Source organism: Pieris napi, chromosome Z, assembly GCF_905475465.1.
Source record: "Pieris napi chromosome Z, ilPieNapi1.2, whole genome shotgun sequence".
NCBI lineage: Eukaryota > Metazoa > Arthropoda > Insecta > Lepidoptera > Pieridae > Pieris > Pieris napi.
In genome coordinates, this window is record NC_062259.1 from 13,202,254 (window position 1) to 13,224,781 (window position 22,528).

At 33.8% G+C, this 22,528-nt stretch overlaps 1 protein-coding gene across 5 annotated transcripts in view; it reads right to left on the reverse strand.

Moving 5' to 3' along the window:
* Window positions 1-22,528, reverse strand: part of LOC125062383 (amyloid beta A4 precursor protein-binding family B member 1-interacting protein) — a 66,435-nt gene that overhangs the window by 3,903 nt on the left and 40,004 nt on the right. For 2 of the 5 annotated variants that reach the window (XM_047668269.1, XM_047668268.1), the window contains 11 exons: window positions 8,864-9,050; window positions 7,566-7,696; window positions 6,266-6,355; window positions 4,444-4,678; window positions 3,472-3,621; window positions 2,996-3,175; window positions 2,525-2,772; window positions 2,197-2,289; window positions 1,621-1,727; window positions 754-845; window positions 240-476 (listed from right to left, as the gene is read on the reverse strand). In XM_047668269.1, the coding sequence (XP_047524225.1) occupies window positions 240-476; window positions 754-845; window positions 1,621-1,727; window positions 2,197-2,289; window positions 2,525-2,772; window positions 2,996-3,175; window positions 3,472-3,621; window positions 4,444-4,678; window positions 6,266-6,355; window positions 7,566-7,696; window positions 8,864-9,050 (1,750 nt within the window). Of the gene's footprint in view, window positions 1-239; window positions 477-753; window positions 846-1,620; window positions 1,728-2,196; window positions 2,290-2,524; window positions 2,773-2,995; window positions 3,176-3,471; window positions 3,622-4,443; window positions 4,679-6,265; window positions 6,356-7,565; window positions 7,697-8,863; window positions 9,051-11,593; window positions 12,144-22,528 lie in introns of those variants that run through there. The other 3 variants (XM_047668270.1, XM_047668267.1, XM_047668266.1) reach the window with 3 other exon arrangements.

Below are 22,528 nucleotides of genomic sequence, written 5' to 3' on the forward strand. Positions count from 1 at the left end.
CTGAAAAAAAAAAAAACATTTATATTTACTACAAAAGATCTATTATACTACAGAATATTTATTATCTCAAATATTTGATGTACACGAGTATTTTATAAACAGATGAAGATTCTAACAGCAAAGTGAACGCAGGTTCACTTAAGATAACCTAAAAAACTTTACTTACACGCCATAAAAATACAAGAAAAAATCACTTGGTGTCCAAATGAGCGGTCAAACATAATTGAATAAAAGCATACCTAAAGAATGTCTAGGCCTTCTGGTGAGAGTGCTACAATCCCCTGGTTCGTTTTCAGGTTTGCACCAGCTCTCACCTGCGTGCCGTTTAAGGGTATCATCCCTCTGGCGAGGTCTTCGGGTCAGGGTACTGGTGTCACCTCCCTCACTTTCGTCTTTTTCAGCCATTTCTTTAAGTTGCCGTGTCATCCAGGTCAAGGGAATGTTCGGTTTCATCGATGGCTTGCGTTTGATTGTACCTATAATCATAGTCTTAATTAAATTTAAAGTAGGTAAAAGGTTAAAAAAAATCGATTTTGAATTGTCTATTATATAATTTATGCGACTTTAATTAGAAGTAGAAGGAACTGGTCGGAATGTGGACCGGCATTACAAAGAAGAATATTATTATTTCAGAATGGAGGAAAATACATTATAATAATGTCAATGTATGGTCGACTTTCACCGTTGTTGTAACTAAAAAATGTTCTAAAATTAATGCCTTGGTATGTAAGAACACACATTAAAAAATCTTACCCATAGGAAACTCGCAATCAAAAGCACTCTCAGACGCTGTGCCTCCATCTGATAGACAACCGCTCGAGCTAGATGACGAGGCGCGGGAATGTCTGTTGACAACGAAAACCTCTCTTATAAAATTATTAACTTACATAAAACCTTTACGACCATCAAATAGTGAAGAGCGCCATCTGTGAACTCGAACGGATATCGACTCGAATTCACTCAACCCAGGTTTACAGAATACAAGGGCAGAGACATCAGTATTGTGTGAACAGATTTTTTCGCTTTAGTTTAAATTATAAACACATTTAATCTTATCACCATTTTGTTTTAAAACGCTGAAGTATAACACATCTGAACTTTTGGCCGTTATCAAACCGGTCTAATATTACTTAGGAAATAGGTACACGCTTAGCTTTTCAAATAAAATCGCACAGCATTTCGCAACATGCACAAATGTACTAAAATAATTAAATTAAAATACACATAAGTCATAACATCAGGGTTAATGGACTTAAATTTATAAAATTTCATGATGCAGTTTTTAATCGAGTTTGTGATTTGCTTGAGGTGATTTTCTTGCAACTGTTCTGCTTTTGGTATCCATATACTAACAAAGAATAAAATAAATACCTTATAATAGCTTTTTTGTTAAAGCTTCAGTTTCGAGCGATTAAGCTCACCCATGAAGTTTTATGAAACTTTAAGCCACCCAACCATTTATTTAAGAGTTTTATTTTGAACTAAAACTCTTTTTAATACCAATAATTAAATGTTTAATGATTTAGTTATGGGGTTTAAAGTAAACTTTCCGATATCATTGTCACCCGATTAAAAGCCATCTTGTTTTGACAAACATAACCAGACAATATTAATACCAACCTTCCACTACTAATATCGGAATTGGCAACACTCGCATTGCTGGATGTTGCCTGCACTGGATTGGTTACTATCGGTGGGTTGCTGGTTTTAGTTGGTATTGAGGAGATCTGAAATGAAGGAAGAGTTGATAAGACTAATCTTAGTAATAGAGTAAATTTTCACGCAGACTAGGCGCAAGTGCTAGAGAAACGTTCTGCTGTCTTTCCCTTCTCTATGGTTAAATGGTTAACAGCACAGAGGTCGGGACTATTATAAATCCGACCTTTTATACACATTTTATTTCGACAATATTCTTCAAATATTTGCAAGCAAGCAGGAGTACGGGTTACCGCGTCTTCTATTAATTTTACGATTTTTAACAGTAATACTTCCAGGTGCGACCTGGACGTCTTCAGTTGCTGTTGTATTGGTTTGTTTCTCCAGGTAGCAGCTGAAGTCGAGTGTAATTAATTTATTATTTCGAAATATTAAAGGAATTTTGCAATATTGAAAAAGTTGGTATAAATAAATTTAAGTCATAGACAAACGTAGGTGTAATGCCTTACAAGAAGGTTAATGGGATTTGCCATAACTTACAGAGCAAGAACGCGCATGGGCCAAGTGATCTAAGTCTTCTTGAGTGAGCTCTTCTACCAACAATCTATAGTTTTCCAGCAGCTGTCTTCCATGCTGGAATAAGGTAAAAATACATTATAAATACGACATTTCTATTTATATTTGTTTCTCGTAAAATCAAAATATTTACAAGTGATATTTGTTACCTATAATACCTTGGCATGGGAGATTTAATTATTAATATTAAATTTATTTATTCAAAAACATTATCAAATCAATCGAGTCCTTACAAAGATATTTGAGATGATCTTTCTTGCCATACACTGCTATGATATAAATAAATACTCACTTTAGCTATTCTCATCGCTGTAATCCACCTATCCAATGTCTGCTGGTCATCAGCGCAGAGGAACTTAATGAATTTCACACTCTTCGGTTGCTGCAGTCTCGGATGCTTGATCGCGAAGCAATAGTCAGTTGGCGATTTATACTTCTTCTTCCAATTAACACCAACGTACACTTCGTTGTTGTCAAATGTCGTCAGACACACCAGCTCCTTCAACGTTTTCACCTTGTCTTTCGGCACATAGTATAGGCCTAGACAAAATAACCAATATTATTTAGAAAACTTTAATCGGTTAGAGTCACTATACAATGGTGTCATTACAATAAGGACAAATAAATATCTATAGACGAGGCATAATTTTGCATAGACCAATTTAGAAACCTTGCCGTTAGTTTGAGACGCATATATAAAAACTAAGCCTATAGCATACATTCGCATGAGCTCTCTCGCAGGGCAATATATAAACATACTAACCAGAAGGTCTTAGTACGAAGTAGTACTTCTTCCATCCCTTTTTAACGTCACTTTTCAGATAGAGAAAGCCTTCCATGGGTGGTACAGTGTGTCCCGAAATTGATGGAGTTGTGCTGCTTTGGCCAAAGAAATCGTCGATGATGACTTGTCGTAAGTTATCGTCGTGGTCGCTGGACCAACCTGTTGAAAACAATATACGTCAAACAAATATTGTGATACCCTGATTTAGGAGAGAAATGAACTAAGAGCTATGGATACATTACATATCCTTTTTAGACGTAATAATAAACCAGAGGAACGTGAAATATCTCGTTTTCCTCGGACATTATATTTATTCCATGGAAAAGAAAGTGTAGGCCGGAGCAGAAACTTGCCTTTACACTTTTGTAAAAGGTTCTTCACAGACTTCCCTATTGTACATAATTTTAGGGTAAAACGAAATGGTCCTATATAAAAAAATATTAGTCATACAGTACCTCGGTCATCTTCGCTAAGTAGGAACTTTTCTGGTGTTTGAAAAAGTAAATTTTTCTCTGGTCGCTCTGCGAATAGTATTTTGTTCTTCGACTCTCTGGTCCATAGCATTAGGTTGTCCACCAACATTTCGTGGTCTTCGTACACACGTTCTGAAACAACAGTATGCTTTAAATATGAAAATATATAGAAATGTCCATCCTGCGCAGATAGAGTGCCAAGTACTGGAAATTGCAAGTTTTGGACATATCACGTGATTAATGTCACTAAACTAAACTAGAATGAAACACTAATTTCCTATTTCTAATCAAAAAGTTCTGTCGTAGCCTAGTCTGTTTTAGTGTGTATGCAATCAATGTTGCCATGCTAAAGAACGTAAATGTTTAGATGAGTAGAAATTAGAAGGATTCTGAGGAAAGGATAACTTCTGTAGCCCGATTACTCCTGGCAGTACTGGGGAGTAATGGTTCTAGACTCTAGTAGTCGCACCGCACAGCATTCCAACACTAGAGTTGTGTGTGTATCTCAAATAAACCCCTTACGAATGCATAACTAGTTATTTAAACATCTCTTCACTAAACCCCAGTCAGTATAAATTGTAAGTTTTTCAACGAGGCGTATTCTGACACATAAATATAATTATTGTATCAAAGGTAAAAGGTACTTTAAAAAAATATAACAACGTAATTTGAATAACAAATACTTATCAGCTCATCATAAACTTCCGCATTTTGTCTAACAAGTTCCGAGGTTTATTAATTATTTAAGATTTGAACCCTGAATAAGTGAGGCGTTTATTATTCATAATGTTTTTCAAGTGTTTGTGCGTTTATGAAATTTTTTTTTAAGTTCGTTACTTCGTGATTGACGATTTTTAAACATAATATTTCACTGATTATATTTATAATAACATAGGTAAGACATAACTTGAGTAAACAGCTGCTGCACGAACTACACTCAAAACCAAAACTTACCCATGTGTAAATCTGGGAGCTGCTCAACGATCGCGTACTTAGGTTCCATGGTCACGTGGTTTTTATCAGCGAGCAACCTGGTGACGTAGCCACACGTCATTTTCTCGTCAACCAGAAGGCTCTTCGACGATCCGTCAGTTGAGAAGGCCTTTATGAAAAGTTTCTTGACGTTCGCCTCTCTCATTCGCTCCAAGGCCATTTTTATTTTATCAGCCTTCTGTTGATAAAGGGTACCCTGTAAGTTTGAGTATATACTAAGCGATTCTACGACATGCCAAAATAAAATATTGTGCCACAAAGCCGAGTTATTTTCTAATAACTAAAGTTTGCAAGTTCACCTTTACATGTCACATATTCCAGAACATTAAGCTAACAGTATTTTCTAGAGATCGTGTTTACTGAAAGATTAGTCAAAAAGAGCAAATATGTAACTTGATATATGGAATATGAGACTAGGCTATAATGGCGCTAAAAGCAAAATATCTCGTCTTCTGTTGAGTGACAGTAGCAGGTTTAACATAAATATACAAGCAATATGTATGTATCAAGCTTATATGCTACGCGTTTGTCTATTAAGATTGCAGGGACTATTTGAACTGCGAGCCCGGGTTTTTTGTTAAACAAATGAAGACGTTTCAAACATATCATATATGTATTATGAAGTAAGTCAGTATATATATATATGTCACCGTAAAATTGTAAACACCGTTAGATTGTAATCTATCTCGCGAGATTATAAACTGTCGAAAGATTGTGAACCTCAACGAACTGCTTACAACTTATCGTATTATTATTCGGTTTTTATATGAAATTGTTGGAAAGTAAAATTAATCTGTAATTGACCAAAGAAGTTTGAATGATAACTAAGTTAGTGTAGTACAATCTACCGAATAGTAATACGTTAAATTGTAAGCAGTAAGCTGAGGTTCACAATCTTTCGACAGTTTATAATCTCGCGAGATAGATTACAATCTAACGGTGTTTACAATTTTACGTTAACATATATATTATAATGTAACAAAGTAAAACAGTACAGTGTTGGCCTAGTGGCTTCAGCGTGCGACTCTCATCCCTGAGATCGTAGGTTCGATCCCCGGCTGTGCACCAATGGACTTTCTTTATCGGTGCGCATTTAAGATTCGCTCTAACGGTGAAGGAAAACACAGTGAAAAAACGGGCTCGCCTTAGATCCAAAAAGTCGACGGCGTGTGTCAGGAGAAGGCTGATACCTACTTACCCATTAGATTGACAAATAATCATGATACAAATTCAAAAATCGGAGACCCAAATCTAAGAACATTGTATTTTAACAAAGTTTGCGATTTTTTTTCTGAATGCCACATTATTAGTTATAACTTATAAATAATATATAAATATATAATCTTAATATATATAAATTACGTGTCACGTTGTCTGTCCGCTATGGACTCCTAAACTACTGAACCGATTTCAATCAAATTTGCACACCGTGTGCAGTTTGATCTCACTTAAAAGATCATAGGATAGCTTACATCTCAATTTATACACGCAATATTATTTTATTGCAAATTATTTGTTAATTATTTGATAGTCACAATTCTAACAGATGGCGCTGTGTTGAAAGTACCAACGTTTCACATAAGCTACAATTTAATGGCATAACCACCAAAAAAGCATGGTGGTCCCCATGACTGGTGTTCTCCTACCGTTTTCCTTAAATAGTTTACTACTATGTAATATAACAAAAACCTTAGCCACAGCAACGCTTGGCCGGTCTGCTAGTTATATATAATTACTAAGAACACAAAGCGAACTTAATAAATAGCCATATTTTTTAATTTACCTTTTGATTGGGATGAAGCGTTAGTTTCATAGGCTTGCATTTCGAACTGGCACTGCTAGAAGCCGACGACTCGCTCGAGAGCATTGAAACCTGATAAATTAAATTTTTTTTAAACATTATGTACCACAAAGAACGTTTCGATGGCCGTCGATACATAATCTTATATTCCTGAGTACATACCTCGTTGTACTGCTCCGTACTAGGAAGTAAGGCACACAATTACGTCAGCCGTAAGGATTTGAATAAATTGTTAGTTTGGGAATAAAAAGAGGTTAGTCTTACAATAATAGTTCACGAACACACACAAAACACTCACTATAAAAGTCTAGATGGAGGGCGTAACTATTGAAAATTTTAAGTAACAGAAAGTTTATATCTTTATATATATAAAATTCTCGTGTCACAATGTTCGTTCCCATACTCCTCCGAAACGGCTGGACCGATTTTTATCAAATTTTATATGCATATTCAGTAGGTCAGAGAATCGGCTACTATCTATTTTTCATACCCATAAGTGATAAGGGTTGTCCACCCCTAACATTTTATTTTTATCTATTGGACGAAATTTTAATTTTTAATTATTTTTAGATGTGCCATTAAAAAATACATACAACCCAAAATATTCACCCCTCTACGATCAACCCCTATTTTTTATTATTGTTAAAAATGTTTCCTAGTAATAATATACATGGCAAAACAAACGTTTGCCGGGTCAGCTAGTATCATAATAAAAATGCATCTAATGTTACCCTATATATATAATATGAGTGAATCTCAACAATGACTCCAGACAATTAAACTTAATAAAATATAAAAATATGTACTTCAAACACATTATAAATAAACTACAATTCACAAAACTAAACACCAAAAACCACTTTGGTAACCTTTGTGCCTGAAGGGCTAAAAACATTTAATAAAAAAAAAACGAAAACATTAGTTTTCCTTATACATAATAAATTTAAGATAGATGTAATAAATATTACATCTATCTTAAATTTATAAAGAAGCAATCACATTCCAAGTTGACTACAAAATACCTTCTCAGGGCAGTCGAAAAAAATTTCCTTGAGAAGCGTATTATAGTACTTGTTCTTTATTATTATTATTGTTTCTAAATAATCTTAGGTCATTATTAATGTATTGAGTTTTCACTAAGGACTTTGTTACTACTCTCAAATAACGTACTATAAATACATCCGTACTGCATGAATGACTAGGCAAGCGTGATCATTATTTTAATTTATATGCATTTTTTTAGCTTTCTTAGCTTACAAGTGTAAATAACAATTGTACTGACCGTGTCACTAAAGGCGGAGTCGTTGTCAGGGGAGTCCGTCCTTGTTATGTGCGAGGCACCATCTGTCTCCTTGATGTCCTGTCGCTGGGGAACTTCTCCGTCCACTCGGTCTTTCGAAGTCGTTGAGAAATCTGTTAATTAGACATTTTAACATACCAGCATCGACCAATAATTGATTGACAGACTTCACTACTTTTAGACCGAATATTCCGTAATAAAAAAAATTGTTTAAATTAGGATTCTATTAACTACTGATATCAAAATTCTTTTTGAAAGCTATTTAGAATATATTTGTGTTATACAATACGTGGAGAAAGTATTTTCAAATAAAAAATACTCAACTACCCAGGATTTAAACGATAAAATATTATCTATCAATGAGCGACAAGCCGACATCTAAACACATGTAAATACTAATAAAAGCCATACAGCAAATAACTTTATTCCAGTTTTCAATTCTGTAAAGTGTAAACCATCCACAGCCAGTGATATATGTTTATGAATGTAGACGCTAGATGGCACTAGACACACAGATAAATAAATAAATAAACAAGCAGTCGAAAAATCGTGACAGAAAATTTAAAGAAATATTGATTCAAATTTCAGTCAAAATTGGCTGTATTTTGAAGCTTACAAAAAAATATAGTACCCTTTGATAGAAAATTGAGATAAAGAAACGTGAATCTTTAAAATAACTGGTGTGATATCGTATTTGATACCTGGCAGCACTGTTGCATATGTTGACCCATAAATAGAAGATATATGTGTACCGTTTAAATATTTGTTATTGTTATACTTTTTTAAAGGATAATAAAGAAGGTATTCCATGAAATCAATCAATTTGTATTTTGTCATTTTCTGTCTTGTAATTAGCTCAATCTCACCGTTAAAATGTCCTTAAATACTAAATCATAGTTTATGCTTAAAAGTTTTTCGTAAGTAAAGTTTGAGCTAAGTCTAAGTGCGCTCTATAGATCTTGCCCTTAGAGATAAGGAAATACTACCCTATCTTTGCTATGGAAGCAAAAGAAAAGGAAATGAGATATAACTAGAAATAATATAGCTCCATATATAAGTTACCCCACCCGATCAAACAAACAGGGAAGTCATAGTAAAACTCTGACATTTCAGTCTACAATTTCGTGTCTTTACCACCCCTAATAATCACTACCCTGAGCACCAACCAAAGAATCTCTCACCAAATAAGTATCTTCGAATGGAGTTTTATTTAATTAGCGAAGGTGTCAAAACTCTATTATCGTGCCAGCGCGTTCAAGAGATCGAATAATTTTAATTACCTGCAGATACCCTGGACAGTTCCTCATCGTACTCCGAGTCTAACGCACATAGCTCCCCAAGGATGGCATCCAGATCAGCATCTTGGGTCTCTTCAAGGTTGGCCATGGAGAACCGATATGTGTCTATTCTTGGAGCTACGATCTCCAGGGGACGCATGCTTGAAGCTTCAGTGGATGAATTGAGACCCTAAAATACAGACACATAACTTTAAAGTGATATCTTATGTATAAGTTATAAATAATAATGGCTATATAATGCAAAAATATATATGTCGTGGCTGATCATAGTTTTGATAGAAATTGATAATACAACTAACAGGCAACATATGTTTACAAATAATGTTGAATGTGTGTGTGAATGCTATACTGCATACACAGTAGTATGTGTAGAATAGATTGTAAATAGTTTCAGATTCTAGACAATATTTTGAGTAAACAGTTTACTATAACATCTTTTAATTTAATAACAATTGTCAGTATTATTTTGCCTTTAGTCAATATTTATGTCTACGTAAATATTGATTAATTAATATAAACATAAACACAAAACAGAATTTGAAACCAGCTTGCTTGCTTATGACTAGTTTTCAAAGTTAAATCAGCTTTTGCTCAGGGTTCGATTGTAATGCTTAAAAGATTATTATTATTGACTGAGTTCATGCTAAGAAAAGGATGAAGAAACAAAAGCATTACGGGAACATCGGTATAACTAATCAAAGTAGTGAAATTACAAATTGATGTACATAATTTGTAATTTTCACTATCTAAAATAGATTAATGTCGATAATATGTATGGTTACAGTTAGGTAATAGGAATGTCGTCTAGATTTCTATATGTTTTAGCATATTTTCGTGTATATATAAAGGCTTCAGTTACATACACAAATACACACTCAAACCCTACACGTATTCTCTTTATATAATTGTTATGTAAACCTTGTAATTGGCGTTTCTATTTAAGTAAGTAAGATTTTACAGTTAAAATATAAATGACGGCATAAATAAATGTTATGTCGTAATTTATATTATTTTAACTGTAAACAAAATTATCTTTATTAAATTATAAAATGTAAGTGTTATGAAGACTTAATTACGTCAAGTACCTAAATTCATTATGTTAAATGGAAAGCTGCCCAGGACACAGGGAATTCTATGAGCTAGTGCACTTCTACTACACATCCCTTTTGATTACGAATAATAAAGATTTTTCTTTCTTTCTAACTGTAGTTAATATTTAGGTGACCTGAACATTTAGCTGTTTGAAATGTGTAATTATTATTTACGATGCTGGTTTATGACCGCCATGTTCATACAATGGTTCTGCAGTGCAATACTTTGCAAAGATAAGTGGTATAGATAAGAACACGCTAACCTGATTTTATGAAGTGATTCACCTTGTCCCCTCGGACGTGAAGCAATATTTCTATAGAAGTATACCGGACATTCGCGAATTATTACTTTTTCTGAACTTAAGACGTGGTAACAATTACTTTAAACTTGCTTGAGGATTGTCTCTCATTTGAGAACTGTCGCGTTAAAATCCGTTGTGTTTTGTAATAAATGTTAGAGTCTTTGATAAATTTTTGACGTAATAAACCATTACCGAACTACCTACAGTCGGTATCTAGTGTTTAATGAGGAGACGCAAGAAGAAAATATAGTCAACATTTAATTGAAACGCACGCACTTTTGATTGTTCTTAATTACTTTGTTAATAGAAAACTAGGTGCCTGTGCATTCCAAGGCAAGTTCCTTTAAGAATTGAATTCAAGATTTCGGTACTAAACCTACGAAGAGGATTCTGATAATTATTATAATATATGTACCATTGACTTTGTGATATGATACTAAGAAAGTATGATTATGCATGAGTTCGACGTATTGAATATCTAACTATAAGAGAACTGTCCGTATCAGTATCATATCGTATAATAACTTTCTTATTTACTAAACTAAAATGCTTATTGCGAATCATATTCTTATAAAACGTACTAAAATGAAACTCATCGCAATACAAACGGATAGTATCTGTTCGAGATAGAAACCCACGAGGACTAGGCTAAGTTCCCCAAGAGGTGATGAGTGACTTTTGTGTATTAATAAATAATAATAATAATTTTGATAATACTCTTCCCGTTTTCATAAAAACAAATCAGTCTAAATGCACTCTTTCGTCGTAAACAGGCTGATCAAGGATAAAACGGTACAATTGGATTAATTATTTTTTATGAATAATATGTACCTATGTGCCCGTGGCGAAAGTAACCCAAGGTCAGCAAGGCAAAAAATGTATTATGAAGACCAAAACTAATAAAGAAAGAACTCATCCTTCCGATGACATAACTTTAAGGTTTAATAAATTATTATCAACACGTCAAGCACACATGATCCCAGCAGAGCCCCAGGAATTAATCTAAAACCATAAATATGGAGTCGCACACAGCCAAATGCGTTAAGAATTAATTACACACACAATGACAACATCCTAAAACAGCCAGGACGCATTGTCTTTAGAACAATGAACCCTTGACTTTAATTATGCAAGGAATATATTTACAACAATACGACGCATGTAACCAGCCATGAGCCAGGAAATAGACATTTTATCTAACCCTACGTTCTAAAAATACTCGGCTTTCACTACAAGTTAAGTAGAGAGCTATCGTATATTATAATATAGGCTAGCTGCTGGGAGATATGGCGCCAGACCGGCGCCGTGACTCTACTCACCGTAGGCATTTCAATGGTCTTGTTTTCTACCGGAGAATTTAACTTTTTGAGGCGAAAACTTCTGTTTATTGTGGAGAGGAACCCTCCACGCCACTTGCTAGACTCACTCACTACGTCCATCATTTCTCGTACACAAATCACATTGCACTCGATGAGTCACCGCACAGCGGATAATAAAAGCTCCGTTATCCCAAGCTTTTTCATAAATCACGGAAGAACTTCCTCAGTAGAGCGCTCGAGACTGACAAAAACACACTGCTTTTAAGTTCAAGTTCTTCGGTTTACCACTAGTTGACCTCGGCCCATTCACTATATTGTCAATATTTGCAAAACTTTCGTTTTCACAATCGATATAAGTGTAGCAGAACAAAAGGGTATCGTAAACGAGTAGCGTGCTTGGTACGCAACGACTCCGATAAAACTAAAGTTGTAATACGGTGTTGGCGCGGGGTAGGGGGGAGGAAGTTGTCCCGCAACTTGCCGTGGGACAGAGAGATCATAAGCCCGAGGCCCGAACCCGAAGCTTGGACCGGAGAACACGCGCGTCGCGCGCTAAATGCTAACCCCTCACGTGTACTACAAGCGCGCCCGGCGAATGATGACAAGTTTGAAGTTTGAAACGGCACATGGAAACTGTGTTGCTAGTGTAGTAAAACGCAAAATTGCCATGTAAGAATACAGCGATGTGTTACTGGAAATATAAGTAGTAATTTGAAGCAATATTATTGAATTTAGCCACTACACATTCCTCTGTATCCTTATTACATGTATTAAACCGAGTTGCCGATTTGTAATAATACCTTCGTGGTGTTTTTTATCAGGTAGACTATTGCTCAACTTGTCTTAATTTGAACCTTATAATAGCTAAATTTGTAAGACTGTATTATAAAATTTGTTTACTAAAGCAATAATTCCTTTTTTCATAATTCGGTTATGGATCGGTAAAATATGAATAAACGGTAACACTACAATGCGGAGGAGTGCGTGAGTACCGCGACCCGGGCCGCATTTTCGCCCGCGCCCCACATCCCGCCACTCCCGAATTTCTGTCATAAAATTAAGGGTGGTGACTTGCGCGAGTAACGATTTCGATTCACGAAATTATATTGTGTATTATATTTATTTAAAAATTAATTATATTGTATAATTAAGCATACATTATAAATATAAAAGATAATACCGGTGAACCAAGAGCTGGTCCTTCCTGGCTCCACGAATAAGCAACGCAATACCTCCTGGAAATTCTGCCTATAACTTTTTAAATTTATTATAGTTTTTTTAAAATACTCATTTGACACCTTAGATAAATTATAAATTAATACAGTTTTTTTTTAATTTGAGTGACTGGACTAGATTTGAAGAACGTCATAATGAAATGCTCTAAAAAATGGAGCATTGACGCTAACCTTGACTAGTCTGTTTCCTTATACATTCTAAACTATAGGCATACACAGTTCATTATATTTAAGGAATTATTTATTTAGGTAGCAAACTTTATAAAAATTACAAAACCAAATGTAAAATTAACCAATCATTACGATGAACGCCCTATGCTTACTAAGTTAATGTCCTATAACCTCTAAATCGGGCAGAGGGCATCCACAGCTGGTCTCCATCGCGTGTGTCTTGAGCCTCGTATTTCACCTCGCTCCAAGTATTTCCGGCTCTCTTTGCCTCATCGGCAATTTTACGGAGCCAGGTTTGCTTGGGAAAGCTGACTTTCCGGGTTCCAATTAATGGCCTGCTTGGTGATATAAAAGGAATCGTTCCCAAAGTTGCTCGTTAGAGGTCTTCTCGGGCCAGTAGACCCCCATAATGTGGCGAAGTCAGCTGTTGAGGTGCGAGGTTTCGTTAGTGACCTCCCACGATTCACACCCATAGGTAAACACTTGCAAAATATAATGCTTATAAAATTGGTGTGGCATGTGTTTATATGTGTGTATTTGTGAGAGGGACTATATATGTACTTAATATATTATTTTGTATACCATTTTTAAAATATATCATATTTTGGACACAATTGCTATTTATTGGGGCGTTACGAGAAAAGTTTTTTTTTGTATTAACCGAGAAAAGTATGCTTTGTTCTCCATCTAGGGACAGAACGTTTGAGACAGGAGATAGGCAGTCAAGGCGGCGAGGAGTATAAGCGACCACGAGAACGTGTATTAAGCATCCAGAAAAGTCTGTACAATAATTTTTATTGCATCAGAACTCCCGAAACTCGTGAAAATGTTATGCAGTAAAAAATGACGGCAATAACGACCTCCTTTTAACAATAACGCAACGCTTGGACGCGTGCTATTTCTGTTATAAGAGCCATAACGAGCGAAACACAACGTCAATAGAAAACCTTTTGTAAAAAGTTAACTTTACTTAGTTTTTTAATCTTGTGAAAATTAAATTAACTATTGTTAACTTCGTAAGAAACGGGTATTTTATTAGTTATTTAAACTTTTAACTAAAATAACAGTTAATAGTCTAAAATAACAACTGACTAAAGTGCACCCATACACATTCTAAATCTCGTGCCCGTATCTTCATTTATTTATAACTTGCCAACGCTCGGCACACTGATACATTGGTACAAGAAAAAATAAAATACAATATCTAATGTGACAAGCACTTATTATTGGCAACAACAAACACGAAGTAAAAAAAAAAACGATTCTTAAATTATAAAAACTATAGGAAAATTGATTTCAAATTGTGAGAGCAACTATTGATATCCAGACCTCAATCCTCAATCTGGATATAGGTGAAAATGCGTTCTTCTGAAAGGAGGGACAAATAGTATGCCTGGGGTATCTAGAAGTTACACGAAATTTACATTCAGTTAAAAGGTTGGGGCAATCAACCTGATTCTTAAATATCTTAAATGTCAACGATATATCAATTAATCTACGATCCTCCAATGACAAATCTTCTTAATGTGTTGATTCTTAAATATTGTGTTAGTTTTTAGTTTATTTTAGTTATAGTTAGTATCATGGTATTTATTGTTAATTATTTATGCACTTCTTGTACTTTACCATCTGTAGATGTTTCTTTAATTATTTTTCAATACTTTTCCTTGGAAGAAGTGACAAGGCCGTCCGTTGCCTAATAACTTATGTAACTTGTTTTTTTGAAGTGAAAACTTCTTTAGCGGCGTTGTACACTTTTTTTGGAATGGGTAAAAAATGTTAAACTCGCGTCAGGACACGTGACCTGATCGACAATTCGTAAGTCGGATGGAGAGAAGACAGCTGGCGCGGCGTATTTAATGTAATATAAATTGTCATGTTTGTGTACGATAGCGCAATAAATAAATATTGTATTATACCACATAAATTATAGTACTTTTATACTGATAATTAAAGCAATTCGTGCAAAATTATTTCCTAACCATTCCAAAATATCAAAAATTCACAACGTTAATATTCAAGGTTTCACTTCTGCCGGTACTCCCGAAGTGCAACCCGTCGTTTTTTATTTTTTTATTTATGATTTTGTAAGGTTACGTGTAAATAAATAAATATTGTGTAACAGTGCTTACAACATAGTCTAAACAAGACATATTTTAATACAAATATATAAAAATCATCGGAAATATACAAGGTCTCAAAACGAGTATTTAATTTAAATAATTAAAATGTCGAAAATACTATTGGACTTCAACTACTGTTTATAAAAAAATTGTCATGTTTGAATTAACCAAATAAAGAGATTGCAGTCTTGCCAGAATACACGATTTGGCGAAGTACCTACTATTATCTCTAGTATCTCGGCCCCTTATAACATTATAAGGGGCCATTTTAAATAGTTTTTTAATTCAAAGGCTGTGGCCGTGAAGGCAGCCGCTGAGTGACAAATTTTCCCTTTCTTAAAAAGTTTGGTGGGCTTGGCTTTTAAATACATAGTTAGGTAACCTATATAAATTGTTAAAAATTCGTAATTTCAAGAACCCGCCAAATGCCTCTCTAGACAAGATGGCATCGCACCATGCGTTATGACGAAAACAACTTGACGTATGATAAAACAATCGTTATTTGGGTGTTAATTATCATTTTCATGAAATGAATATTTCAGGATTAGACAGCCGTATACATTATTTACCTGTATAGTAGGTACCTACAACAACTTCGGTTTGACAAATCAACCGTTTGCATCACTTATCTATTCCTAATAATCGATATTTTTAAAAATTAAAAACACTCAATACCACCCATTTTAATACTGCCTAACGTCGCGTGAAGTTAAAATATTGTAAAATAATTCAGCGCTTCTTAACCTAACACTAATAATAAATCTATAAAAATATGTGTACATTTAGATGTACTAGAAATCTGAGCCGAAAGGTATTAGAGTGAACAACGTATGATGAAACACAATTTTATGATTCACTGCTATGATGAGCAATGCAAATGTAATTAATGTATATGTACTTTACAGTAAATTATGTTAAGAACTTCTAGAGTACAAGGGCATTGTAAAAAAGCAATTTTTAATCAAAATTTAATTCGTTTTTAACAAAGAAGTTTGCTTGATTCGTTATTGTCTGTTATATATATGCACTTACAGCCAAACATAACATACAAACAAATTAAACAACTTTTAATAAATATTGAAAAGGCCTCCTCCAATTTTTTTTCCAATCGTGGTGTTAGCTAGCGTTTGGAATCCACATTGGACCTTTTTTTTATCGTCCTCCCACCTTCTTTTCTGCCTGCCTCTTTTTCTTTTCCCACCCGAACCGATTGACCGCTATTTTTTATTTATTTTATTAATAAATGTTAATATATTTTTACATGAAATGTTTGGTTCTGAAGAACTAAGTATAGGATGTTATAAAATCCCTTACGACGCTAACATCGTCCAATTAATAAGATACAGGCTCAAGTTCAAGTGGTCGGGACATGTGCACCGAATGGCGGACGACAGAACCCCAAGGTCCTTACTGAACTCACAACCAGGTAGCAATAGAAAACCCGGTAGACCGAGGCTGCGTTAGAGGGATGCAGATGTCGAAACAATAGGTGGTCCAAGTCGGATGCAAGAAACTCAAAATATACTTACAAAACAAAATCATAAATTCAATTCATAATAAAGTATCTTGTATCATTTCGGCGAAAATTGTTACACAGGAAGAATAGCATTCTAATGTAATCGCTACAGAAGTTTTTAAGTTAACAAACATACATATATATTAGCATACATATACAGTTAAAACAGTTCGAGTATAAGATACGCGGTCGTTCCTTTTAAATCGGCCAAATTCCGTAAATGAGCTTAAATATCCACTGTTAGCCATAAACACTGTGCTCCCAAAATGTATAAATAGTATCGTTTAAACAATCTGAGGCACACGCAAGCTTCCGGCGATGCGGGCGTATGAAAAAAGTGGTTGTCAGGTGGCGAGAACACCTGCCACCGGCAGATGGAAGACACACTACGGACAAAACTGCACTCCAGCTAAATCTTATTCTCGCGACGTGACTTTATAGAGTTATTTCATGCCTAAGTGTTGTGTAACTACATCTTATCAATACCGCTATGTATATTAATTAAATACTTGTATATAATAATTAATAGTTATAACCCTTTACAACGTAGAATATACAGTTTAGTTTTTTAGATTTGTTTTTTTTTAGAATTATTCTAACTTTCTTCAGTACCAATGATCAGAACCTCTTGACGGGTAGATATATACATATATACTTGTATATAATACGCATTAATTATCTATTGAGTTTATTATATTGTTAAAATTATGTAATAAGAATAAAATCTATAATAATATGATAAACAGATCCATATTTAGCCATTTTTAATTAATATTACTAAAAAAACATTGGCGCTAAAACCATTCTAGGTCTGGGCATCACATTCCTGTATCTGTTTCATGATCATTTGTCTAAAAGGCGAGTAGGTGATCAGGTTCATCCTGTGCCTGACACACGCAGTCTACTTTTTGGGTCTAAGGCAAGTGGATTAAATGTTAAATGCATACATAGTCAGAATGTGCATTGGAGTCATCGATCGAAGCCACACTGCTTTGCTAACACTTAGTTAGTGTTCTAATTATTTATTATTATGTACAGCTTAGATTTATATTGAATATATATAACATTAGTTACAAGGTTTATAATGTATCTCAGATATCTGAGCACGAAGAATGCACTGTCTCAGTTGTCATGAATGCATTGTTTAAGTTCAAGGTTGCTATTCTACTTGTATCCGTTTCTACATCAACAGATTCTTCTTTTAATCTCTTGAAACTCTTACTCATAATGTTCTGTCAGTCCTTATGTAAAGTATCCTGCTTTTTGATTTCTCTTCTGCCTCGTAATTAGCTACTTATACATAATTATGACTAATTAATTAACTACTTTTACATTTTTATTAATATTTTAGTTTAGTTTATAAATTTTATGATTTTTAAGTAGGTAGTAGAGTTGCCTGGAAGAAATCGCTTGATAAAGCTGTCCGTTGCCTAATAACTTACCTATGTAAGTTGTTTTTTATATGTATGATACGTTAACGAAGCGTAAATAAATATTTGTGTGTAAGTTTAAATAAATTATCAATTAACACCTTGTTAGGAGAGAAGGGCAACGGTCTTGTTAATTATGAATAAATAAACTAAATTATTAATTTTTATAATTAAATTTAATGTTCATTCACCTTCCGGTGAACACCTGTTGATAGAATTAATATGTATTTAGTTTGTTACATATTATATGTGTGTAAACTAAGGCACTGGGTTATATGTACGATTAATTTTCCTTTCTGACATGAAAATTGGAGAAACCGACTTAAATGTGCTCTTTTACTGAATATTTTATACATATGAAAATCGTTCCAGACTTGTAAAAATCAATATTTCAGTTTTTTTTAATAAATGAATGCTTATTTACTAGTTATTACTCCACAACGCTTCTTCTCTGAACACTTATTTTTATAATGTCAAATAGCCTATTGGGAAAAAGCCGGGTTTAAAAATCTCTTTAATTATTTAAATTATCTCAGCTTTTATTATATTAATTTGTGTGTGTGTGTGTGTACTTCCATTCACGCACACATTAACATTAATAATGTCGTTTTTATTAATAAAAAAATAAAAAAAATATCCCGCAACTCAAATGTAGCAAAATGTTTGAAACACGGAATCAATATTGAGAATTGTTTAAGGAATTAACGCTTATTTATTACAGCCTCTATTACGATTATCATTCGATTAAAATCATCTGAGATTTTATTATATTATGTATTATATAAGATATTAACACGTCTAACATTGACATCTGCCCGCTAATGTATTCTTGTCAAATAAATATAATCAGCTTTTCGTCGAGGTAACAAAGCACCTGTCAGATTGATGTTGCTCCTTAAATATTCGAAAAGTGTTTATTACGTAAAAGGTGATAATTATTTTTATCACCTTGCTTTAGCAATTACATTATTTATATTTTTGTTGTATACTTTAGAACTCTTATTAAAACTGTCTTCTTCATATACGGGTAGATAATGCAATCCCGATCCTGCCGGATCCCGATCCCGTGAGATCCAGCGAATTTTTCGGGATCAATCCCGAAACATAATATGACGAGATCCCGTCCGAGATTGACGGGATTTGGGCGACAATGGAGTGCCGTCGAGATACTGATTTAGTTTGTGCAGAACATACGTTGCGTTTTATTATTGCGTATAATTTTTGGAGCTGATTGGAGCAAGCTGATTTGGAGCAATGCAAAGCAACGCGACTTTCCAATTGCCAAGCAAATATCTCATACGGAAAGAAATTAAAAATATAATCACACAATTATATCGTAAATAACTAAACCAAGTAGAGATTAATACGACAATATTAAATGAAGATGGCTTGCCAGTTGCCACTTTCTATGATTGCAGAGGATTTAAATATAAGTGCTACTGCTACACAAACTATTAAATCACATCAAGAGGAATTAGAAGAAACTCCTGAACGTCTAAAAATCCTTTTACACGTGTATCACAACAAGTTTAGATAAACTGGAGTCAGTACATAATAAAAAAATTGTGAATTTGTTTTTAACCTAGACGAGATACCGAAAATCTCGGGATCCCGCTGGATTGATATTTCTACTCTATCTCGAATTTACGATCTCGAGTCGGGATTGCATTACCTATATAGGAGATTATGTAGTATTTTATACACCGCATACACCGCATTCAATAATAATTTTCGTTTTATTTCCATTCAAGTAAAAAAATCGTTTTCCGATAGTTATAGGACGGCCTTAAATGGAAAATGGAATGCCATTATGTTAGTGTGTTGCCGTCCTTTTTTATCATACTTAATTGTTAAATGTTAATTAGTCATTAATAATTGAGGTGTAAATAATTTTTCGTCTTATTCAGTCAAGTTAAAAAATCTTATACCAAGCTTTAAAATTACGTTACGCAAACAGAAAGAAATCAGATAAAGAGGTAATATATATTTTAAGAGACTTTGTCATTTACTTGACCCACTTTTCGGTGAATGGATACAGCTATTAGTATTCTTTTGTAGTCTCGAAAGACAGAACCAAATATTTCTATGCATTATTATTTGATTCTTCCAATTCTTCGACGTAGAAAATACTTGCAAGATAAAACCTGAAGATGCGATATTTACGTGTGACTACCGTTAAAACAAAAAACAGAGGGGCGGAGAGTTTATTGCCAGTTCTTCTTATCCGTTCTACGCCCTTTGAGAACTGGCAGTAAATATAAAATTAGAAGCATTTAATATGTATATCTTTATTGATGTTCATAAGTGCACATTGTTACCTAAATGAATAAATGATTTGAATTTGAAATTAGTATGTAATAAATGTATTGTATTTGGTGTCTGTTCCCTATATTATATTGAAATATCTTCGTCAAAATATCTATAGGTAAATTATTAGCACCTCGGAAATAAAATAATGCATATATATATATATATATATATATATATATATTAAAGACCACGGACATTGCCGTCCATAGCATTAAAATCTTAAAGCAGAATCGCCAACCTTGGCTTTTACAATTTCATAATTTATTCATTTAAATATTCAAAGTACCACATCACCTGGTCGTGAACGATATGCTCGTAGCAGCTTTTGTTTTCAACAGTGCAGACACCTTACACAACATATCTTAATCAAGGCTCAGTCATTTATAAAAGACCAGTAGCGTTACCATTTAAATCCTGATCTCAAAATTGCTGTATCTGTTGCGTGATCTTTCAGTATAAAGCCGGTTTCCTAATGTTGTTTTCCTTAGGAAAACGGGCGCATAGAAAAGTCAATAGAGTCTCTATCAAGTTTAAACTTTAAAATTAGTTTACTTTGGTATTCAGGTTTTGCCATTAGGTTTATATTATCGTCTATCGTCCCAAACTATTATACTCTTAAGGGGCGTCAGCTGCTTATCCCGACAGAAAAAAATACGCTCGCTCCACGGCAATATGCATCAGTTTCCCTATCGAACCGAAACAAGTACCGTCCGTAATCGAATCTGAACCTTTGCGTTTAATGGAATACCAATATACGTCAGATTCCACACTTCCAAGTGTGGAAGCTGACGAATTCAATATACACCGAATCGATACAATTAGCGTTTAGCCGGGATAATTCAAAAGTGAATTTAAATTGCAGTAATAATTGAGCTTCGTAAAGCTTAAAAAGATCACATCGAAGGTTCAAATCAATCAGTAAACACTCAAAACAGAGAGTGTATACATACATTATACATACTATGCATTAAACTCTAAGACCGTCTCTACGTTTGGTCCCTTTTAATTACGCATAAAATATAAACCATATTAATGATGGTTTTCAAAGCCAACAATTCAACAGGATTATATATTTAAAAAATGATTACTTAAACTATAAAAACTTCGGGTTGGGTTTCGTCCATAAAAACATTGCCCTGGAACAATGAAAGCTTCATAAGAGGAAAAAGTGTGGGCTTTTTAAATATATATATTATATATACTTGTTTGCCACTCATAACCAAACAACTACCTACTATTGTTAAGGGAATAGGTAATTTATTTAAGTATTTTTAAATAGAAAATTACTGGTAAAAATATGAATGATAAATATAGAAAATGAAATACATATGATGTGTAAATAAATAAATTATTCGAATGATCTCCACCACCAACGTATTAAGTAAAACAAGTTTTACCTATATAACCGATTAAGCCACGCGGGCATTAATTGTTATAACACAAAGCAACGGATTCACAATCTTAGTACAAAAAAGTTATTGAGTCGTGAGCTTACAAAAACAACACGATTTTGTAAAATCCTAGGCATATGGTCGAACACCTGCCGCGGCCGGCTGCAAACAACACGTGCACAGCTTTCTTTTATTTGGATAATTAATTATGCTATATTTATCTTATCGAAATTGCAGTTAAAATATAGAACAATCTTTGATTAATAAATTTACTTTGAAATAATAAATGTAAAAGGGGTCATTAATCTCGCACATTGATGCCAACTTGAGAGTTTTCCCCCCAAATTTAGGGGAAAACAAGATTTTCAGAGATTTTAATAAAGAATTGGTACAAGTAAAAAACCGCACGATTCTATAACAATTTATATTGAGCCACCAAACAAACTAAGATAAACTCCAAGCGTAGCTACAACATCAAAAAGCTACAATACTTACTTCAAGATTTAAATTTTCTACTATTTTATACATTATATTATAGTAGGAGACTGTAAATTTAAAATTACCTCTCATTCGAAAACTTTAGGGGTTTTAATCGATATTTAGGAGTATTTGAAGTTGATCCTAGGGGGAACATTCTCTAGGAGTTGGCAACACTGATCTCATGTCAATAGTACTTTATACGTTAAACAGTCGACCAAGTATCACGTTCATAAAGCAAGAATTATTTAATCCATATTATTTAATTATTATTTAATAAAT